This window comes from Daphnia magna, linkage group LG5, assembly GCF_020631705.1.
Source record: "Daphnia magna isolate NIES linkage group LG5, ASM2063170v1.1, whole genome shotgun sequence".
Taxonomy (NCBI): Eukaryota; Metazoa; Arthropoda; class Branchiopoda; order Diplostraca; family Daphniidae; genus Daphnia; species Daphnia magna.
Window position 1 is genome coordinate 12332108 of NC_059186.1, and position 21799 is coordinate 12353906.

The following is a 21799-nucleotide window of genomic DNA, read 5'->3' on the forward strand; positions in this document are numbered from 1 at the left end:
CATGATTATTTTAAAGAATTTGGTTATTCTAACATACACCTAATATCAGGGCATACCCAATCGTATCTATTTTTATATGAATTAAACAAATTAAATATTTTCCGTTAACCGTTTGTTTAAAAACATGGATAAAGTCTATTTTACACTGTAAAAATCCATGGCGGTGAAGTAATGTATCACGTAACCTAATATATTTAATTCTACCCATTGTGATACATCAACACGTGCCATGTATGTGACAACAGTAAGGATTAAAAAAGACTAGAAATCAAAGATACGCGTTCAAAACATAAAGTTTCTACTTTCCCGCTCATTGACCAAGTCCATTGTGCAGCAGTCATGGTGCAGTGGTCGAGGGCTTCGTTCATGGGTCCATCTATGAGGCACATATCGGAACGCTTTATGGAACGCCATAGCCAAACAATATGGCGTCCGTATCCCGTCGATTTCATATTGTGTCGTGGATTCCGAAACAATATTAGGATGCTTCCAAGTTGAAATCAACACCGGCTAGCCGATAATCATTCGGAAAGGTATGTTATTCAAATAGTATAAGAGTTTATGGTATCGTATATGTTCTTGGGGATACGTTGTGATGATGTTTAGTTGGGGGCTTTTGGATTCAAGGACGCCCATCTTTCTCCCGCCTTGGAAGTATAGGCTCTGCCGCCACCAAACGGGGGTTATTGAGTGTTAAACTAATGCAATTTTTCTTTGTTTTTTTTCGTTTTTGTATTCATTTCAATTTATTTAGATGGACCCTGGAGAAGAAGTCACCAAACCAGGTTCATCCCTCCTTGAATCCATGTTAACATTGGACAGCACAGCCCAACTATCAAGAGCATCATCGATAAACACTGTGAATCAAACTGCGAGCCAAGCTGCGAACCAAGCGCTGTCCAAATTATGGGGAAGCAATGTAGTTTTGGCGGAGGATACATCCAGTGGGGCTTCCAATGTCACCGTGAGACTCCCAATCCACACTGTGTCAACAAGCTTTGGAGTCCTTGGCAGTGGTTCACTTAATCTGAAGAAGAATAATGTTGTTGGGAGACCCATGAAAACAGATCTCAGTGGTGTAGGAAGAGTGTTGACGCAAAGAAAGAATCCAAGTGTAAAGTTAAAACATTTAAGCAACAGTGGAATGACATCAGTGTTTGGTGGATCAGTGAAAGGCTTGAAAAAAGCTTTGGAAGAGGTGCCTGTATTATTACAATCACCCACCAGAGAGACTGCCAGCACAGAGATTCCTGGAGGCTCGCTGATGCACTCTTCTGATTCTGCGGTGGATTTAGCATCTGATCCTGGAGCCAATGGGTCAACCGGAGGAGGAGACAGTGAAGTGGAATTGATTGAAGAAACATGGCCAGGCAAAGTGTGCGCGTTTTGCAATTTGGGCGAACGCAGCCAGCTTGGACAAGGCGAAATGCTTAGGCTGGAAGTGGGATCGGATTTTGAAAGTTTACGTCAGAGCACGTTACACAGCGAAGAGCGTCTCCAATCGCTGGCTGCCAATGCTGGAGCGGTCAACACCAAAACGTCGTCGGGTCCTGGCTCGGTTGGTAGTGGCCCTAGCAATCATGTGGCTGCAGCTGGGCAACCATCCAGCATTAAAAAACCGCGTCTAGCGTTGAAAGGTCGCCGAACGTCATCGTTTGACGCGTCACAATCGTTTCGTTCTGAACTGCAGGAAGAGTTGAACGCCGTGGGTTACACGGAGGAGCCGGATTTGCTGGCCATCGTCGAGCCTTGCGGCTACTTTTATGCCCACCGGATGTGCGCCATTTGGTCGAAAGGCGTCAAAGTGGTCAACGACGATGAAGCCAATCCTGGGCAGAGTATTGTGTCTGTTTGTTCCGGCAACAGCTGGCCTGAAGTGGCCGGAGCGGATTCCGCTCTCATTCGTGCTGCTTCTCTACGATGCCATTCGTGCGGCTCTTTCGGAGCTTCGCTTTCCTGTCAACACACGACAACTGGGGGTAGTGGCTGCCAAAAATCTTTCCATTTCCCCTGCGCCGTCAGCTGTGGGGTAAGTTTTTATCCCCCCCCCCCGCGATTCGTATTCAGAATGAAATCCAAAACCCCACCGTAAATTGATTATGTGCTTATAACACGACCCATTTAGGCCTTTTTAAACGCTAAAACAAGAACATTACATTGCCCGGATCATGTGCATCAAGGGTCGATTGTTGCTGGACCCTCAGACGCAAACTGTGGCATTTGCAGCTCGCGTTCCAACGTGGCCAATCAGGTAAACGATAAAAATCTTACTCGTGTGATGTTTCTAGTTATGGACATTGAAATTGCGGCTTTGGATTTGGGTTGGGTTAGCTATTTTGCGTCACTTGCGGCAAACACTACCACGGCTCATGCGTTGGGCTTGCGGTAGGCCCAGGAGTGCGAACGGCTTGGCAGTGTAACGAGTGCAAGGTTTGCGTCACCTGCAGGACTCCGGCGACGCAACAAGGAACTGGAACTGAGGCGGTGACTGATCGTACCAAAATGCTCGTTTGTGACACCTGCGACAAGAATTATCATCCGTCCTGCGTCCGGTACTAAACCTTTTTTAACCCTTCCCCAGGGGTTTTGATATCTTTTGAATTCTATTTTCTGGAATTTTTTTGAACAGGCCATTGATTTCCAACATTCCGAAACTGGGCTGGAAATGCAAAAACTGTCGCGTCTGTGGCGATTGCGGATCGAGAACACCCGGATCGGGTCCTTCTTCCCGTTGGCACGCCTGTTTCACCGTCTGCGATTCCTGCTACCAGCAGAGAAATAAGGGCGTCTGTTGTCCATTGTTAGTGACTCAACATTGCGGAGCACCACTTCAATCAGTTCGTTTTCTGATCTAATTCATTTTCTCTTTATGGTTAAACAGGTGCGGTAAGGCGTATCGCCATTCTCAGCGAGAGATGAGCCAATGTCAACGGTGTCGAAAATACGTTCATTCCGGATGCGATCCGGAAGCCGATCGGGGGCTTGTCCAGCGCAAAAAAGACATGCATCCGGATTACGAGTACCTCTGCCCCCCGTGCAAGGTGTCGTCTCCGATACCGAATCCGAAACCGAGTATGGACATGGATGCCACATCGTCAGATGCCAATCCTGGGTCTGTTGGTCAGGATCAATCGCAACAGCTGATGCAGCAGCCTCCGTTGTTTGATGTTGACGCACCCGGCACCCCCATTTTCGTGGACGAAGTTTTGCAACAACAGCAAATGCAAACGGAAGAGACGAAACCTTTAGCCATTCGAGCTGGCCAGAAGGTCATGGCGTCCCAGCAGCAGCAGCAGCAGCAGCAGCAGCAGCAACAATCTGCTGGCAAAATTGCGCGCAAACGAATGGCGGGAACGACTTCGACCAGCGGAGGGGGTGGAGGAGCCGGTGGGCGGCCGAAGGGATCGGGAAAAGCCTCGTCTTTCGGAGCTGCTGGATCCGGCAGTGGGGGTAGCGCTGCCTATAACCGGAAGGCCAACAAGATGGCGGATTTCGGACGGAAAAGAGGACCCAAACCAAAGATGCGGGGCGTGTTCGGCGCCCCAGGAGTAGGGCTACAACGACCAGCGGATGGGACGAGTAGCGCAAGTGGCAGTGCCGGTGGTGGCACCACTGGAACAGTCAACGTCTCGACGACGGTGGGAACTGGCGTCGAAGGAGAACCGTGTCTGGAAAACAAGTTGATTCTCTGTTCGTCGACTGACAGTTTCGTGGTGGAACAAGATGCCTGCGCCATGTGCGGCTCTTTTGGCCTGGATCAGGAAGGCCGTCTCATTTCTTGCGCCCAGTGCGGCCAGGTAATTGCACACATCGTCCGCCTCTTAATTATATATCAAAATGCAACCTTAATATCAATGTTTTGAATTCTTTCTGTTCAGTGCTATCATCCGTTCTGCGCCAACGTCAAGGTTACCAAAGTCATTTTGCAAAAGGGATGGCGTTGCCTGGACTGGTGAGTCACCTTTCATTTCTTGTATTGTGGAAGTGGAGTATTAATGAAGCCACCCATCCATCGTTTAACAGTACGGTTTGCGAGGGCTGTGGCGAACGACACGACGAGGCCCGTCTGTTGCTGTGCGACGAGTGTGACATTTCCTACCACATTTATTGCATGGAGCCACCGCTGGACTACGTTCCGCAGGGCAATTGGAAGTGCAAATGGTGCGCCGTCTGCCAAGTATGCGGGTCCAACGAGCCGGGCGTCAACGCCAGTTGGACTCACCAGACGAACGGCTCGCTCTGCGGACCTTGCGCCTCCATGCGCCAGTGCCCGTCGTGTTCCTCGTCGTACAATGAAGGCGAGCTGATTATTCAGTGCCAGCAGTGCTCCCAATGGCTCCACGCCGCCTGCGACCTGATCCGCAACGAGCGAGAGGCGGAATTCTGCGCAGAGGATGGATACACTTGCATGTTGTGCCGTCCGGCCGATCAGCAGCCGCCCCATCTTCACCCCTCTAATGCTTCCGCCGTCGCGTTGGCGTTGGCACCGCCTTCGTCGATGCCAGCACAAGCCTCTTCTAGCCAGGCTGGCAGCCGACAACATAGGCAATCGTCGTCAGCCAGTCCGCCACCTAGTCCCGTTGCTGGCATCCACGAATCGGCCGGGTCGCTGCTGAATGGGTCATCCTCCAACAACATCCGGCCCAAATCGTCGGCTTCCGGCCAGTTTCTAGTCGACGGCGTATCGTTGTCGGAGGGCGGAATGAACCACTTGCGATCGTTGCAGCTGGACCAGCCACGTCGCCGGTGTCGCAACAAGAAGTCGCTCGAATCGGACGCCGCCGACGAGGTTCAGCCCGACGGTCCGGACGGACTCGACCCGCTCTTCAAGGACGGCACAGTCTTGACGCCGCGGGAGGATGGACGGATGCCCGACGTCCCCGACGGCTACGCCATCGTGCACGGCGACAACGGGGCGCTGATTTTGCGCAAGAAGCGCCAACGGAACCTGCAGAAACTGGGCATTGGCGGGTTCCAAGTGCGCCGACCGTGGGCGCGCGTCAAAGACAAGGAGGAAGACGCCATGGACAATTACAACACGGCGGAGGTGACGTTGCAGCAGCTGAAAGAGGTGGGCGCGACGCCATCGCAAACGCAGCCAACGACAGCGGCGCTCGTAGCGGCAGCCGTTGATCTGGCAGCGGCCGAGGCGGCCAACAAACCCAAACGGAAGCCGCAAAGGCGAAAGGCCAAAAACAAGTTGGTCGAAACGTATCCGGCCTATCTACAGGAAGCCTTTTTCGGCCGCGATCTCCTCCTCAAACCGACCAACGCAAGCAATTGCAATTCCTTCCTGAGTGACTCGCTGATGTCGGCCAATGATTCGCAAACGGCCAGGGCCAGTGGCAGCGACTCTGAGCCAACAGATGACGTCGCCATTCCAGCTGTCAAAAACCCATCCATCATTTACCTGTCGAAGGAAGAAGTGGCCGACTTGGAGAGGCGACCTACCCCGGTTGCCATGGCCGGACTGGTGCCACAGCAGCCGGCGAACGCCGTCGCAACTGTCCAATCATCGCCGCAGATGCACAGGCGGCCTTCCGATGTTTTCCCGACCGTTCCAGCTGGGCGGCCGGTCCCTGCCAGCCAAGTCAACGTTGCCGTCAAACCTGAAGCGAACAACGACGATCGGCTAGACGTGCCAGCCGATCATGACGAGGAAGAAGAAGAGGAAGCCCTCAAAGATATTTTACCTCTGGCCGGCGATCTGCTGGCCGATTCCGACGACCTGGTGGATTCCATCATGAAGGAAACGGATGTCGGATGCAATGTTGATGACAGCGTCCATTCCGATCATCATCACGCGCTGGAATTGGAAGAAGACTCGCCGAGACACGCCCAAGTGTCCAGTCAGCTGCAAGAAGCGCATCAGAACGACGAGTTGTCCGACATTTTGCTGAACGATCACCTCAATCTGGAGACGATCGAAGTCGGCGGCTTGCCCAACATGGACAGCAAGGATGTCGAAGATATTTTCAAGGGAGTTTTGACGGACGAATCGCAAGAATCGCAATCGGCAGACTTCTCTCAGATGGCCCCAGTCCAGCAGCAGCAACAACAACAACAACAGCAGCAGCAACAGCCACAAGAACAACATTCCATGTCTGCGGGTCTCAATTTAAATAGCAGCAGCAGCACAGGTGCCCTGATGCCTCCGGTTGGTAGCGGTGGCCCTGCGGCTCTAGTCAGAGCTTTGTCCCAGCAGCATTCCCAGCAAGGGACGGCTTCGCCCAATACCAACATCCAAGCGCAACAGCAGCAGCCGCAGCCGCCGCCGCAGCAAGCGCAACTACCCCCGCCTTGCTCTCCCTACTTTTCCGAATACAGTTCCAGTCCAGGGTTTAGTCCGGCCTTCTCTGAACCTCCGCCGAGCCCCTGGCCGTCTTCATCGGGTGGTAATGTAGGAGGTATGGCTGGCGGCGATCCTCATGGAGGTTCCGCTGATCTTCAAGACCGAGATGGCGGCGGTCCTGGAGCCACGGCCAATCAGAGGAATGCACTCAAATGGGAGGCGGACGAAGCGTTGGGCTTGTCTGCCACCATTTCGGCCGTCCTTTTTGCCAACACCAATCACCCAGAGTTGAAACGAGACTTTCCCGGTAACAATAGAAATTGAATTTTTTTTTTTTTAAATTTGATTTGATTTATTAATTTAAAAACAAAATAAATCTCATGAAATGATTGTATGTCATTTTTAACCTTAGCTTGGACGGAGAGGTGGAAACAGATCGCAAAAATCTGGCGTTCCTTGCCGGCCGACAAGAAGGCGCCGTTCCTGCAAAAAGCGCGCGAAAACCGGGCTGCCGTCCGTCTCCAAAAGACGCACCACCAACAACAAACGCAGCAGGTAAGGCCGATGGCTAATCGATTGTCTCTACCAATAATGCTACAACAGCAGCCATTGTGTGTGTGTGTGTGTGTGTGTCGGTTGGGATCTGGGGAGCTGAGATCATTCGGCGCCATTCCGCGCAGCGCCAATTTCCAAATGCGGGGGGTTTGGGTTGGGTTCGTTGGCGCAAATGGGATCGTCCAGCTGATGAAACGCCTTACTCTCAAACGTTTGATTTGACCTGTCGTCTCGTGTCCGTCTCTTTTCCCTGTCGGTGTCGGGTGGCGTTTGTTTTTCCCTTTTGCCTTTCCCGTTTGGCCGCCTGCCTGGCAGTCGACCGGCGATGCTGCGACACCAACGCAGCAGCGCAACATTTCATCGTCGTCGTCGTCCTCTTCTGCTGCTGCATCGCCTGGTCCGTCTGGGGCCGAATTGCCGTCGCCATCCAATTCGTCCAACGGTTCCAGCGAACAGTTGGCGGGGTGTGCCAACCCGTCGCTGAACGGCGGCCAACGGGCCACTTCCGTTGCGACGGTGGCCGATTCAATGGCTCCAATGAGTTGCTGTTTCAGCTCGTCTTCGTCGTCGACGCTGATGACGACGACAGCCGGGACAAAGCCATCGTCGATGCAGTTGGCTGAAGAAGAGGCGGCCGTCGAGAAAGATGAGGCGCCCACCATTGGTCGGACCGCTGTCGGTGGGAGTAGTGTGGAATTGCATGGAATTCGAGTCCTGACGCCATCAGAGATAATGCGGACTCTTCCGTCTATCGGCAACGCCCCAAGCAACAGCGGCCAGCATGTCCAGCATGCGAATCTCATCTCTTCTGGTCCTAGTTGCGGTCCGCAGGCTGCGTTGCTGCCACTGCACCAGCCTCAACAGCAGCAGGCCCACCTGGCCCTACTTCAGCACTACCTCCCTCATCATCCAGCGGCTCTCCAACAACAACAGCAGCAGCTCCAGCTCCATCGTCACCTTCCAGCTGTAATGGGATCAGTATATCAATATTCGTAGGCCTATATGATCCATGCAATTCCTGTGGAATGCGGATGTTTTGGAATGACCTCTCGATGGAATTTTTGTCGGACCCCCTATCATTTCGTGTTTGTTTTTTTGTTGGTTTTGTTTACTCGTTTTTTCTTTGTTTACTTGCTTCCTGCTTCGCATCCGCATGAGTGGAGCAATTGAGTCATCGATGCATGTCTTTCGTCATCATCATCATCTTCGTGTCGTTGGTTACGCAATTTCCCCGGACTTGTTCATCGGCGGTTTCGGAAATCAGTTGATTGTTATTTATTTTATTATTCTTCCATCGACATCGTGGATATCTTGTGGATGGACTCTTCTTTTTTTCTTCATTTATTTATGGTTTTTTGGATACGTAAAAACCCATCGACCGATTGTTGTTGTTGCGTCGTTTTTTTATTGTTTCTAGTTTGGATTTTGGTTTCGTTTTTTTTTTTCTTTTTCTTTTTCATTTGAATTTTGTTCTCAATTTTTGCCATTTCAATTTTAACGTTTTTTTGTGTGTTTTTTTCCCCCTTTTTTCATTTCTGGACGTTGTTTGTGTGGCAAAGGAAATGGAGAAACCAGTGATCGCCAGTCCTCGTCGTGGAGTTGTCGAAACGGAACAGGAGCGTCAATGGAAACAGAGGCAGCAACAACAACAGCAACAGCGATTGGTCAATGGAGCTCAGATTGTTGCTCTTGGCGGGCACGTCCCAGTCGCTACTGGTTCCATGGCGATACCATCGGGCCAACCGGAAGCCATCGCACACCACCAACAGCAGCAGCAGCAGCAGCAACAACAACAACAACAACCTGCTATGTCCAATCAGCAGCAATTGGGAGGTAGTTTTGCCACCCCGATTCAAGTGTCGCGCGTCCGAGCGCCCGGCGAACCCGTCAATGTGCCCGCCGGTCAGGTGTTTATGCTCCGCGGTCCGGCAAATGCGTCACCGGTACACCAACAACAATCGATTGTGGCAGCTGTCGTGGCCGTCGCGCCAGATGGAGCAGAAGTCGTTGACGCTTCGACTGCCGTCGCTGGCGGTGTCGATCCATCGAGGCCGCAACTTCGCGATTTGCTTCAGCGTCAACAGTTGCAGCAACAGCCACAACATCGTCCACAACCGGCGCACTTCATCAAGTCGGAGAACATCAAAAGAGAAGACGACGGCGTCATTATGAATGCAGGCCCCGCGCAGCAGCAGCACTTTGCCATGCAACAACAACAACAACAGCAACAGCAACAAAGGCCCCAATTTCGTTATCCGCTGCCTCCAGCTGCCGCCGGACCCAATGGAGCCGCCTCCCAGGGGCCAGTCTTGCAACAACAGCAACAACCAATGCAAGGATCTCCCCGCATGATGTCGCCCCAGCAGCAGCACATGCAAATGCAAATGCAAATGCAGCAACAACAACAACAGCAGCAACAAGTCAGGCCACGGGGATTCCAACCCGGTTCGGCCGAATTCCGCCAACCGATTCAAGTAGTCGCTCCATCGCAACAGCAGCACCTTGTCCAGGCTCATTTAGCCGATCCCCGGATGAGAATGATGCTGATGCAGCAACAGCATCAACAACAACAACAAATGCAACGTCCTGTTGGTCCAGTTCACCAGCAACAACTTCATCCGCAACAACAACAGCAAGATATGCAGCAACACGTACACGCGGGGGGCATACGGCAAATGTACCCAGGTGCTGTCATGCAGCCACAACAACAACAGCCGATGCAGTCCAGTCTCCATCCAATGGCGATGCAGCAAGAACAACAACCTCAACACATGCAGACCCAACCACAACAACAACAGCCGCTCATGCAGCAGCAGCAACAGCAGCAACAGCAGCTGCCCATGAAAGTCGAAATGATTCACGAAGAGGCACCGACGCCTTGCGCCGTGGCCGTCTTGGCCGCCACCGAGTCCCAGAATCACAATCTCCATCATCATCAGCAACACGATCCGGCTGACGACGACTTTGGTGATCTCGGCCTGGGCTGCGTCGACGACGACGAGCTGCTCGGCCTGGGCAACGATTTCAACATTCTCGAATACGCCGATCCCGAACTGCACGACGCCATGGACGACGTCATGGGCGGAGGGGGAGGGCAAGACGATCACGCAGGCCATCGGTCCTCATCCTCGGCTGCCAACGGTGGCGCTGGCAGCGACAGTCCCAGCGATTTCAACATTTTGGAGTACGCCGATCCAGGTGAGTTGGACGCCACATCGACGGCCGCAACTGGAGATGAGGGGACCCCTAGTCAACGAGTGTCCAACGAGGAGCTGACGCCCGACGAGTTGTCTCGTCGCAAGAAGGAGGAGGAAGAGAAAGCGGCCAAAGTGGCGCAAGATATGAACGAGTTCCAGGCCAAACTGCTCGAACTGACGGAACAGAAGAAGCAACAGCAGTTGAAAGCGGAAGCCGAGCAACAGCAACACAATGTCCAGCTTCATCGACATCACTTGCAAGGGCACGAGCCGATCGGCCCTCCTGGGTCTGCAATGCAGCAGCCGCCGCCGCCGCCGCAACAACAACCGTTCGCTGGTGTTTCTGGCTATCCGCAACAAGCAGCTCAACCTCCGCCGCCCTATCGTGGCCCGCCGCCTCCTTATCCTGGGACTCCTAGAGCTCCGTCAAGCGCACAGGTAAGTCGATTGTCTTCCTTCATTTCGTCTTTCTGAAAAGAAAAGAAAACGGCCATAACAAAAGATAAGAAATCCTTCAACATTTTCCTCTTTCCGTCTTCCCCTTTCTTTCCGTTTCCTTTTTTTTTTTGGAAAAAAAACCCCTCTCGTATCTCTTCGTTCTCGTGCGTCCTACAGCTGGGCTACGGTTGTGTGGTCCGTCCCGGTGTTGGTGTCGGTAATGGCGGCGTTGTTGTCCATGGTTGTTCTCCTAATGGAATGAGCAGTCCCGTCTATTTGGTCTCACCTCCTCCTCCTCCACCACCACCACCATCTCTTGCTCCACCTTCGCCAGCTCCTTCTCTTCCGACCGGCTTTCACCACCATCAGCAACTGCAACAGCAGCAGCAACAACAACAACAACAAAGACGATCTTTGCTCCTACAGGTGAGGAGCCTCATATCTTTGGCTTTGCTGTGGTCGGGTGTCCTTCTCTGCCTCTTCCCTTCCGTTTCGATACCTTTTGATTTTTGTTCAATTTTTAGTTGTCCGTTTTCTTTCGTTTCGGCATCGTATCGTGTCCCTCAATTCGCACATCTGTCCAATGCGCCCAATTATTGTTGTCTTAGCAGGAACAGCCCCTTTTGCTGGAAGATTTGCTAGAACAGGAAAAGCGGGAATTGCAGAGGCAGAACTTGCAACACCAACAACACCAACAACAACAACACCACCAACACCACCATCATCAGCAGCAGCACCATCAGCAACAATCGCCAGTAGGTGGCGGAATGCCATTTGGAACGGGAATCGGTTCGGCTCCTATCGGATCCACCCCCGAGAAACCCTTCCTCTCCGATACGGATTTTGAGAAATTGAAAGCCGATGTGCTGGCCGGCGGTCCGTCCGTCTCGCTATCGCCTCCAGCTTCCGTTCATCCTCATCTCATGCAACAGCCGCAACAACAACAACAGCAGCAGCAGCACCACCACCAGCACCACCTGCACCACCAGCACCACCAGCACCAGCAGCACATTCATGTCCACCCGGGCCAAGTCCAGCACCCGCAACATCAACAGCAACAAATTTTCCAGCATCCTCACGCTCCCAATGTCGTTCAACACCAGCAGATGCAACAACAACAACAACAACAAGCGATGCAGATGCACAGGCCGCAGGGCAATTTCCAATCGGTCCATCCGCACATGGTCAACCAGCAACAGCCGCCATTTATTCGTGCTGGTGGGCCGCCCATTCAGCAACAACAGCAGCAACAACAACAGTGGCACGTGCATCAGCAACGATCGCCTGGTTCGGCCTCGATCCCTCCAGCCGATCCAGGACTTCATCCGGCTCTCCTGCAGTCCCAATCGAATGCCTCTACGCCGACGGCCCGGCCTCCATTGCCTCCTCCTCTGCTTGCGGCCATGGCCGCTCCGTCGGAGAACGTTACCAACGAGGCGGAACGACAACAGCAACTGGCGTACGACCAGTGGCTTGTCCAGCAACAGCATCTCGTACGTTTCAATCGATTTTTTCTTCAACGTCATTCACCAATTGATCAATGAAATCTAATTTTTTTTTGCTCTTCTTCTTCTTCTTTGCTCTGCAGATCCGCCAACACCAAGTCTATTACGAAACGGAAGTGAGCAAGCTGAGGAAACAGCGCAAGTCGCTCAACAGCCGGCAGAGGCAGTTGCGCAAAAACAACCAAGAACTGAACGACGCGGATGCGGGTGAACTGGAGCGCATCACAACCGAACAGCAAGGGCTGCAGAAGCAGCTGGATCAGGTCCGCCGACAAGCCAGGCAGCACACGATGCTTCTGCAAGACTTTCGCACCAAACAGCAGAAGCGGCAAGGTGTCGTCGGCGCAGCGGCAGCTGGTCAGCAAGGCCAGCAACAACTCCCTGCCCCACCGTCGCCTCTGGCCGTACCCGAGGCCTCGGCCAGTTTCGCCGCCTTTGGCCAGCCGCAGCAGCTGCACCTGCAGATCCAGCAACAAGGCCAGCAGCAACATGTGCAACAAGCCAGCCCGAGGGGTGCAGGAGGAGGAGCTATGGTTGTTGGCGGGGGCAGATCGGGTACTCCCCAATCGCCTCATCCGCTCCTCTCGCCCGTTGGCCACATGGGCATGACGGGTCCGTTGCGTCCGCCGATGACCCCACAACACGTCCACCCTCAAATTCATGGTCAGATGATGCAGCAGCAGCAGCAGCAACCGGCCAACAACAACAACAACGTGATGGTCATGATGAGTCCGCAACAGCAACATCTTGGCGGACCGAATGCTGCCTCGCCTCACCCTGCCCAGCAGCACCAGCAAAATCATCCGCACATGGTGCAAGGAATGCAACAGCCCGGCCAACAGATGATGATGCAACCCAACCGCAACATTGTTGTTGGCCAGCAAGCCCAGTTTCAACAAATCCGGCAACAGCAACAACAACAGCAGCAGCAACAACAACAACAACAGCAGCAGCACCCTCATGGCTCACCCATGTGCCCATCCAGTCCCCAAGTGGCAGGGTCGAGCAGTGGTGGGCCAGTTCAGAGTCCCCGGATGATCCACCAAGTGGCCAGTCCAGCGCAAATGATGACGACGCCTCAACCGTCGCCCAGTCCCCAGATGCAAATGCCTAGTAGGGTTGCCAGCCAGGGGCAGCAGCAGCAACAACAACAACAACAACAGCAGCAGCAGCAACGTCCAATGCCGGCACCATCGCCCTCACCGTCGTTGATGATGAGCCATTCACCTCACGGGTCCATAGGTGGCGGGGGCCCTATGACGCCCGGTCCCATGACACCCGGTGGAGCCGGGCAACAACAACAGCAACAACCTAGCCCTATGCCTTCACCTCACACGGCGTCTGTTGGCAACGCCGGTCCAGTCAACCAACAAGTCCAAATGCAAATGTCTTCTTCGTCGCCTCGGGGCATGGGCCAGCAGCAAGTTGGAACTCCTCTGTCTCAACACTCGGAGAACAACGACGTCGTGGCTCTCAACAGCCCGTTCAGTCCCGGGCCGATGGCTTCGCCGCAGCCAGTGAGCGTGATGGGACAGCCTGGACATAATCCTAATGTCGTTGGTACTGGACAAGGTCCAGGTGGAATGGTGATGCGTTTGACCTCCCCTCAGTCGCACCCTCCCCGCTTACCTTCGCCGCAACAACAACAGCAACAGCAGCAGATGCAAAATGTGCAGCAGAACGTGGCAGGTGGAGGGGTTCGGATGATGGGCCATCCAGGTCCAGTCGTCATGATTCGCCAGCCCATTCAGCAACAGCAGCAATATGTTGATCAGATGATGCAGCAACAACATCAACAGATGCAGCAACAAGGCGGACCTGGCCAAGTGATGATGCAGAGGCCTGCCGGCAATATGCAGCAACAACAACAGCAGCACATGGTTGGTTTTACTTGATGAAAAACGATGATCTATTATTTATTGATTTGTAATTTCAATTGAAACGTGCGATTGGAAGGTGATGCAACAACCTGGCCAACAGCAACAAATGGTGAATCAGCAGCGTTTCGTTCGACCTGCTAATGTTGTCCTCCAACAACAACAACAACAGGGCGGCCCAGTTCAGGTATCGGGAGGCGAGCCGGTGATGATGATCCGACAGCGTTTCCCCATGGCGTCGGCACTGCAGCACCAGGCGGCCCAGATTCAGCAACAACAACACGCGCCGATGCAACCCAACATGCAGGCCATGCAGCAACAGCAGCCGATGAAAGTCAATCAACAACAGGCGCAAATGCAAATGCAGAGACAACAACAGTTGATGCAGCAACAACAGTTTAGTATGCAGCAACTGCAACAACAGCAACCACCTGCGCAGCATCAGATGCACCAACAAGCTGTCCAGGGCCAATTGAACCACCAGCAACAGCAACAGCAACAACAACCACAACCACCACAGGGACATTTCCAGCCACAGCAACAGACGTATGGCAACAATGCACAACCGATGCAACAGCAGCAGTACAGCATCCAACAGCAACAACAGCAACAACAACAGCATCACCAGCCCATGCAGCAGCAGGTTTACGGCGGAAACAACAGCAATTACAATCCGACTATGAGACCTCGAGGCCCTGGAACTCCGGTCACCATCCAGCAACAGCTGTCGGTTGATTCGTCTGGCGGCAGCGTTGCCCCGTCTCCTCTTCCCAGTCCGGCACCTCAACCGCAACAGCAACAACCTGCGCCAGCGAATCAGACAGGCGATTCTTCTGATCCGTCAGCCAGTGGAGGTGGAGGTGGAGGTGGAGGAATTGGTTCCATGAACGTAGCGCCTTGCTGGTTGGAATTCGATTCATTTGGTTTCCCCAAAATTGGTTTAAAAGGAGGTGGCACCGATGGTCCCCTATCTCCTCATCCACTCGTCGTTGTTGTACCGGAAGCAGAAAAGACGCAACAGGCACCGGCAGTCAACATGAATTGCACAGGCACTCCGGCAGAAGGCGTTGAAATACCTCCACTGAATGAAGTTGAACAGCCAATCGTTTCCGACACGCCAATGGATCCATCGTCTTCCACCGCCGTTGCGAACGAAGCGAATGTGGCCGCGTCGGCCACCGACCAGCTGATCAAGTCGGAGCAACAGGCGCCGGGAGAGATGCGGCCAGTAGGACATTTGGCGGAGAGTGGGACGGGAGGGGCGTGCGTTCAAGATCCAATCAAGTCAGAGGAGAGGACGGACAGCAGCACGTCGTCAAAGTTGTCTGGGTCTAGTACAGGATCGAACGTGGAAGGATCTGCCGACCCTTTGATAAATGCGGTTCAAGTTGTCACTCTAACCCCACCGCTAGCTCCTCGTCGGGATGAAACGGCCGAACTGATTAGAGCAGCAGTTCCTTCATCGCCTTTAGCCGCATCAGATAATGTAGGGGCAGAGTCATCCGTCGAAGCCGGCCCGAGTGCGGCATCAGTGGCAGATCCACTACTGCCCTGCAGTGTAGATGTAAACGAATCAAAGGCTGCCGTTGAGGACGTCAATCGAAACGCGCACGCGCCGGAGGTAAAGCAGGAATCATCCAAAGCGACTCCGGTTGAAACTGCTGTCGTCGTGGTGGTTCCTCCGCCGATATCAACGCCGATCGCGACGCCATCTCCCGCCGTTGTTGCTACCGTATCGGTTCCAGTAGCCGTGACGCTGGCCTCCAAAGTCTCACTGAAGACCCTCATACCAAAGTCATCGAGTTCGACGGGCGCGACGACGGTGACCACCGTCACCTTATCAGCTGTTCCTATCACGAACCCATCCGCTTCCGGCGTCACTCAGTCGCATCCTGTTGCGCCGACGATGTCGATGGCGTCCGTACCGATGACGTCGGTGCGCACCGTTTCTGTTCCGACGTCTATTCTAGTCCGAGCTCCCGTGGCCAATCGTTTGTCATCGCCTCTGAACGTCGGTCAACGTCCGCTGCCCACGTTGACGTTGAACCCAACGTCTGCGCCGCATCACAACGCTCCCGTGCCTGTCCATCAGCAGAAAGTCGCTCCTCAAGCGCAACAACAAACTCAGGTTGTCGTCAAACAGGAAAAGGGGGACGAGGAACAAGTTGCGGCACCTCCATGCGAGTCTGCACCTGCCGAAGAAAGCAATCCGCTTCTCGTCCAGCAACAACAACAGGTGAACGCATGTTGCGTTTGTTTTGGCATGATGTTCAATTGTCTACTGCCCCAAATGTTTCATTCACTTCATTCATTTGTTATTTTTGTTGCACATATAGAACGCCTTATTGAAGCAGTTGCTGCAAGGATCTGCGGCTGCGGCGGCTGCAGCCGCGGCGGCCGCAACTTCGTCCGCCATGACGTCGTCATCTGCGTCGTCCAGCGTATCTTCGACGACTAGCAATGCGTCGACGACGACGACGTCGGCCAATAGTTCAACAAAGCCGACCTCGTTGATGGGTTTGCTGGCCAAACCGTTGACACCAAGCAAAGTGCCCGTCTCGTCGTCCAGTTCAGCGACCAATTACGCGATGGGCGCATTAGGTGGCGGCGTTCCAGTCAGTTCGTCGCAGGGAACGACAGCACCGACATCTTCGGCGTCGCGTTCGCTTTTCGGGGCGGCCACATCCTTGGCCTCCCAGCTGGCTCAACCCATCACACCATCATCGTTGGCTGTAGCTCAAATTCCACCATCTCAAATGGCCCAGATGGTTTCGCGCGTCCCTCAGCCGCCAACGCCCAGTCAACATCAACATCAGCAGCAGCCGAACCCATCCCGGCCTGCTAGTCTGATGGTCAGAGCCCCCGTCGTCGGCCAACAGCAGCAACAGCAACAGCAACAGCAACGACAGGTGGTTGTTGTGAAACAGGAAGTGGTGGTACTGGCAGAACAGGCGGCTCCATCTGCAACCCCCGGAGTCAAAGTCGAACAAGAGGAAAGCGAACATTCCATGGATTCCGTGACTGCCTTGTCTACATCAGAGATGCAAACGGAACAGCAACAGCCACCCGCCAACCGATTGCAGACGACCATCACCTCATTAACAACAACAACAACAACAACAACAACGACGACGATGACAACCACCGCGACGAGCGAGGAAATCCGCAAAATGAAGCGACGCCAATATCAACAGAAGCGGAGACAAAGCGTCGCTAATAACAAACCAGATTCCTCCGCCAATGCGGCTGCAATGAGCGTGTTGGGTGTCACGGTTCCGGCTGCCAACGCCCCGAGCAGCAATTCAACAACCCCTGCAACTTTGGCAGCCGCAGCGGTGCCGGTGGCCGTCGCTGGTCATTCGGCCAATGCCAATACGCCTGGATCGGCTCCACTGACTCCAACCGGATCGTCCAGCAGCGTCGCCGTCCCGTTGACGCCCAATCCCTCGGCCAAGAAGAGGAGCCGCAAAGGCTCGAAATACGAGGAGATTGTCGATTACGACGCATTTATCGAGTCGGTCATGACCCAAATCCGCACCGCTTTGCCGCCGCTGACCGTCCAAGAGCCTCAACTAGGACGAGGCTGCGTCTCTTCGACGGGGACGTCCGTCTTTGGCGCCGGTGACCTGACGCCCTTCGCCTCCAGGATCCAAAGCCACGTGGGCAACAACAACTACTCGAGCGCAGCGGCCAAAATCGATCGCAACGGGCTGCTCAAAGGGTCGTACGGATCGGCCTTGCTGCCTGGCGTTTCCGATTATTACAACACGCGTCCGTTTGGCGACATTGAACCGGTAGCCGTAGCTCCTGCAGCCAACGTTGTCCCGCTGGCGCCATCTGTTGCGAACAGCAGCAATCAAAGAGGTTTCTACCATCAGGAATTCGCGTGGCCTCGTTGGGATCCGTCGTCGCGTCACCCCGACGATTATCCATCGCGAAACAGCCGCAGCAGTTCCAGTTGTTCCATTTTGCTGGAAAGCGGCAACAACAACAACAACAACAACAACAACAACAACAGCAACGTCCTAGGTGGCAGAGGCGATGGAGCCGACACGCCGGACACGGTGGTCAGCTCGTCGTCGCCCGAATGTGTCATGCCGGAACCGATCGTCCGTTTTCCGGGCCTGCGGTTCATCGATTTGGCCATGGATTCGACATCGGACAACAGGCAACAGAACTGCAAAAGTCCAGAAGACTCGTCCTCCAGGCGCAGTAGTTATTGCAACTCACCCGATATCCCCATCATTGTCTGCGCCCCCGTGCCCATCCGTCCGACGCCTCCAGCTCAAGTGGCGGCCCAACCACCCGTCCCATCAGCTTCAGCTGCTCCACCTTCTGCGCCGTTGAAGAAGGAACTCATTTGCCTGGACACTGAGAACCAACCGAGCAACAACAATAGCATCCAGTCGGGCAAGACGAGCAGTTTCGCTGCTTCGGCGTTTAGTCTGGCCGGTGGGTCCGGCCTTCCGCTGCGAGACAGCACCAACGTGACGGTGACGTTGACGTTGAATGCGTCGGCAGCCGAAGATGTCAACCAAGTCCTTTGCCGGCTAGCCGCTCTCTTGCGAGTACCCCCTCCCACCGATTATCGCATCGTGGAACGACCCAATGCCAGCGCCCCTGGTGGTGGTGGTGGTGGTGGTGGTGGAGGCGGAGGTCCGCCTGGCCCGTCGCAACGCCTTGGCCTCTATCGTTTCAAAGGCAAAGACGGGAAGGAAGGAGCGCCGGTCGATATCCAATCGATTCTGAACGGAACTGCCAAATTCTGCCGTCATTGCGATGTCGTCATTTTGGGCAACAGCAACAAAATCACCAAAAAGGCCCAGCTCTTCTCGGCCGGCCTTGACAGCAGCGCCGACCCCCAAAAATTGACAACGACAACAACAACAACAACAACAACAACAATTGCAGATGCAAACGATGCCGATGGAGAAGAAGAAGATTACCATTTCTGCAGTTCGGCTTGTTTTGTTCAATTCGCCGTGGCCCACAACGCCCGGCCGTCGGCCATCGAAGCCAAAGAAGCCAACGCCGTCGTGGCGCACATCAGTAGCAGCGGCCAAGGGCAAGTGCACGACTCTGGTGTGTCCAGTCACAGCCACACGGCGGCCAGCGCGGCTGCGGCGAGTGTGGTGGCGGCCGCCGCCGCTGCCGCCGCCGTCGTCGTCGTTCCAGTTCAAGCTCAAGCCGCCCAGCCTCTTGTTGCAGCCGTCGCTGTCACTCCCAAATGGAAAGGCCTCCGTTATCGCAGCTGGTCGCCCGGTTTCCAGCAGCAGCTGGCCAGGAAGCAGCAACAGCAGCAGCAGCAGCAGCCGGGCAGTCAGACGACGAAGAAGATGACGGAGAATGAGCTGACGGAGATGCTGTACCGCGCAGCCATTTGCATCCGACCGGCGGCCGACAAGGCCACAGACAAACGCCAGTGCTTGTTCTGTTACGGCCAAGGTGACGGAGTCTCGGATGGTCCCGCCCGCCTCATCAATTTCGACGTGGATCGTTGGGTTCACTTGAACTGCGCCCTGTGGCACGAAGAAGTCTTCGAGATGGTCAACGGCGCCTTGATGAACGTGGACACGGCCCTGAAGCAGAGCCTCACTCAAACGTGCGTCCATTGCGGCCGAAACGGCGCCAGCGTCAAATGTTTCAAACTGCGTTGCTCGTCCGTCTTCCATCTGGGATGCGCCGTCAAGGAAGGCTGCGTCTTCCTCAAAAACAAGTCCGTCTACTGCTCGCAGCACTTGCCCAAGTGTTCCAGCACGAGCTCCACCTCGGTGGTCGACATCAAGGAGGAGCAGTTGACGACCTTGTCCGTCTTTCGACGGGTCTACATCAACCGCGACGAGAACCGACAGGTAGCGACTGTCATGCATAGCGGCGGAGTGGCCGGCCCGCTCAGTCAGCTGGACGCGGGCGAGCAGAGTTACCTGTTGCGCGTCGGATCGTTGACGTTCCTGTCGGTCGGCCAGTTGTTGCCCCACCAGTTGGCCGCTTTCCATTCACCCAATTGCATTTACCCCATCGGATATCAGGTGGTGCGTTTCTATTGGTCGCCCCGACAGATACACAAGCGATGCCGATACCTTTGCTCCATAGAGGACTGCGAAGGACGGCCGCAATTCAACGTCGTTGTTCAAGAACCCGATCGGCCCCATCTGCCCGACCTTTTCTTCAAGGTAAATGGCGCCATTTTTTTGCTTTTTAACGTCGACCCATTGAAAATGTTTGACTTTTCCTTTTGATTGTTACGTTAGGATTGGACGTGTCAAGGCGTTTGGCAACAGATTCTAGGCGCCATTGAAGAAATGCGACGACAGGAAGGTGTCGTCCGTCTTTTCCCTCAGTTCCTCAACGGCGAGGATCTCTTTGGACTGACCGAGCCGGCCATTGTCCGCGTGCTCGAGTCATTGCCCGGCATTGAATCGTTAACGGATTACAATTTCAAATACGGAAGGAACCCGTTGTTGGAACTGCCGTTGGCTGTCAATCCGACTGGATCTGCCCGTTCTGAGCCCAAACTGCGAACGCATGTCAAACGATTTCATGCCCAACGAACGGTATATTTTGTTTTCTCTCCGGTTCTTTACTTTTATTTCAACTCTGCTTTTGTTTGTCGAATAAAACACAAAAAAAAACAAACAGACGGGCACGTCGCGGTCATCAAGCAATACGTCAGCGTCATCATCCGGCGGCGGCGGCAGCGGCAGCTACTCCAACAGTTTGTCTAGCGGTTTGGTGATGGTTGATTTGCCCGGTCCCTACTCGAAGCAATTTGTTCATTCAAAGAGTTCACAGTACAAGAAGATGAAACAAGAATGGCGTCACAACATCTACTTGGCCCGCTCCAAAATCCAAGGGCTGGGCCTCTACGCCGCCCGGGACATAGAAAAACACACGATGGTGATCGAATACATTGGCGAAATGATCCGTGCCGAATTGGCCGAATGCCGAGAGAAGAGATACGAGGCGGCCAATCGGGGCATTTACATGTTCAGATTGGACGAGCAGCGGGTCATCGACGCCACTCTTTGTGGCGGTTTGGCTCGCTACATCAACCATTCGTGCGGACCAAATTGCGTCGCCGAGGCCGTCGAAGTCGAAAGGGATTTGAGGATCATTATCTTTGCCAGTCGCAGAATATCACGAGGCGAAGAGGTCAGTTTCTTTGATTTCTTTTTCTTTTTGTTGAACAGCACCAATCGAGAGCGAAATGATTTTATTCTTGTTTTCATTTCCAGCTCTCGTACGACTACAAGTTTGACATTGAAGACGACCACAAGATTCCGTGCCTTTGCGGCGCCCCCAGTTGTCGCAAATGGATGAACTAATCAACCAAAATTTAAAATGATGGGACTGGCCTTGTTTTCAACAACAAAAAAAGTATAAATATTTGTTTGTTTTTTTTTTTCACTTTGTATTTAGTCTCGTGTGCAATGGTAATGTACAAAAAACTATATGGAATTGCCTCTTTCTGTTTTATGTTTGGGTGTGTGTCTGTGTGCCTCTGAATGTCATTTTGTGTGTGAATGTGCAGCCAATGCGAAATTCTTTCAGCGTCCCATTAATTGTGTTGTACATTTACGAAAGGCATCGTTCGTTCGTGGCCTGGCGAATGAAAGGCTGAAAATGTTGAGAATCCCGTGGGCCATTGATTCCCCCTCCTTTACATGCCCCAATTTCATTGTTGTTTTCTTTCATCCCCTTCATTGTTTTCTGCATTTTTGATTGATGAGTTCTGCCTTGACTTTTTCCTTGTCGGTCACAAGAATGATGAAATGATTCATAGAGCAACTTGCAATGAAAGTAATCAAGTCGCCCAATTATAATTTTGTTATCTGTACGGATTGTTTTTACACTTATACACCTATTCAAACCAAAAGGTAACATATGTTCGTTTGCATAACATTAATTTAAATCACGCCATCTTAGGTGGAGCAA

General features: G+C 53.6%; 1 protein-coding gene across 4 annotated transcripts; it reads left to right on the plus strand.

Annotated features, from left to right (window-relative positions):
- Positions 1-386: 386 nt before the first annotated feature.
- LOC116923682 (histone-lysine N-methyltransferase 2D) lies at positions 387-21745 on the plus strand. Of its 4 annotated transcripts, none has more exons than XM_045173832.1 (18): positions 387-533; positions 755-2029; positions 2126-2251; positions 2332-2552; positions 2630-2800; positions 2882-3797; positions 3879-3952; positions 4024-6599; positions 6705-6847; positions 8407-10482; positions 10660-10908; positions 11091-11975; positions 12071-13867; positions 13944-16100; positions 16201-20037; positions 20116-20418; positions 20504-21016; positions 21100-21745. In XM_045173832.1, exons 2-18 carry the CDS (start codon positions 755-757, stop codon positions 21187-21189), a joined length of 17409 nt encoding a protein of 5802 aa, XP_045029767.1. In that variant the 5' UTR covers positions 387-533; the 3' UTR covers positions 21190-21745. The 4 variants fall into 4 exon arrangements, with proteins under 4 accessions (XP_045029767.1, XP_045029768.1, XP_045029769.1 ...); XM_045173833.1 differs by having other exon boundaries at positions 11094-11975; XM_045173834.1 differs by lacking the exon at positions 10660-10908.
- Positions 21746-21799: the final 54 nt, after the last annotated feature.

Bases quoted from the DNA above. Each gene is read 5' to 3' on its own strand.
- LOC116923682 (XM_045173832.1), top strand. From the start codon at position 755: ATGGACCCTGGAGAAGAAGTCACCAAACCAGGTTCATCCCTCCTTGAA. The intron at 6,600-6,704 runs GTAACAATAGAA...TTTTAACCTTAG, and splicing joins GTTGAAACGAGACTTTCCCG to CTTGGACGGAGAGGTGGAAA. The intron at 10,483-10,659 runs GTAAGTCGATTG...TGCGTCCTACAG, and splicing joins GAGCTCCGTCAAGCGCACAG to CTGGGCTACGGTTGTGTGGT.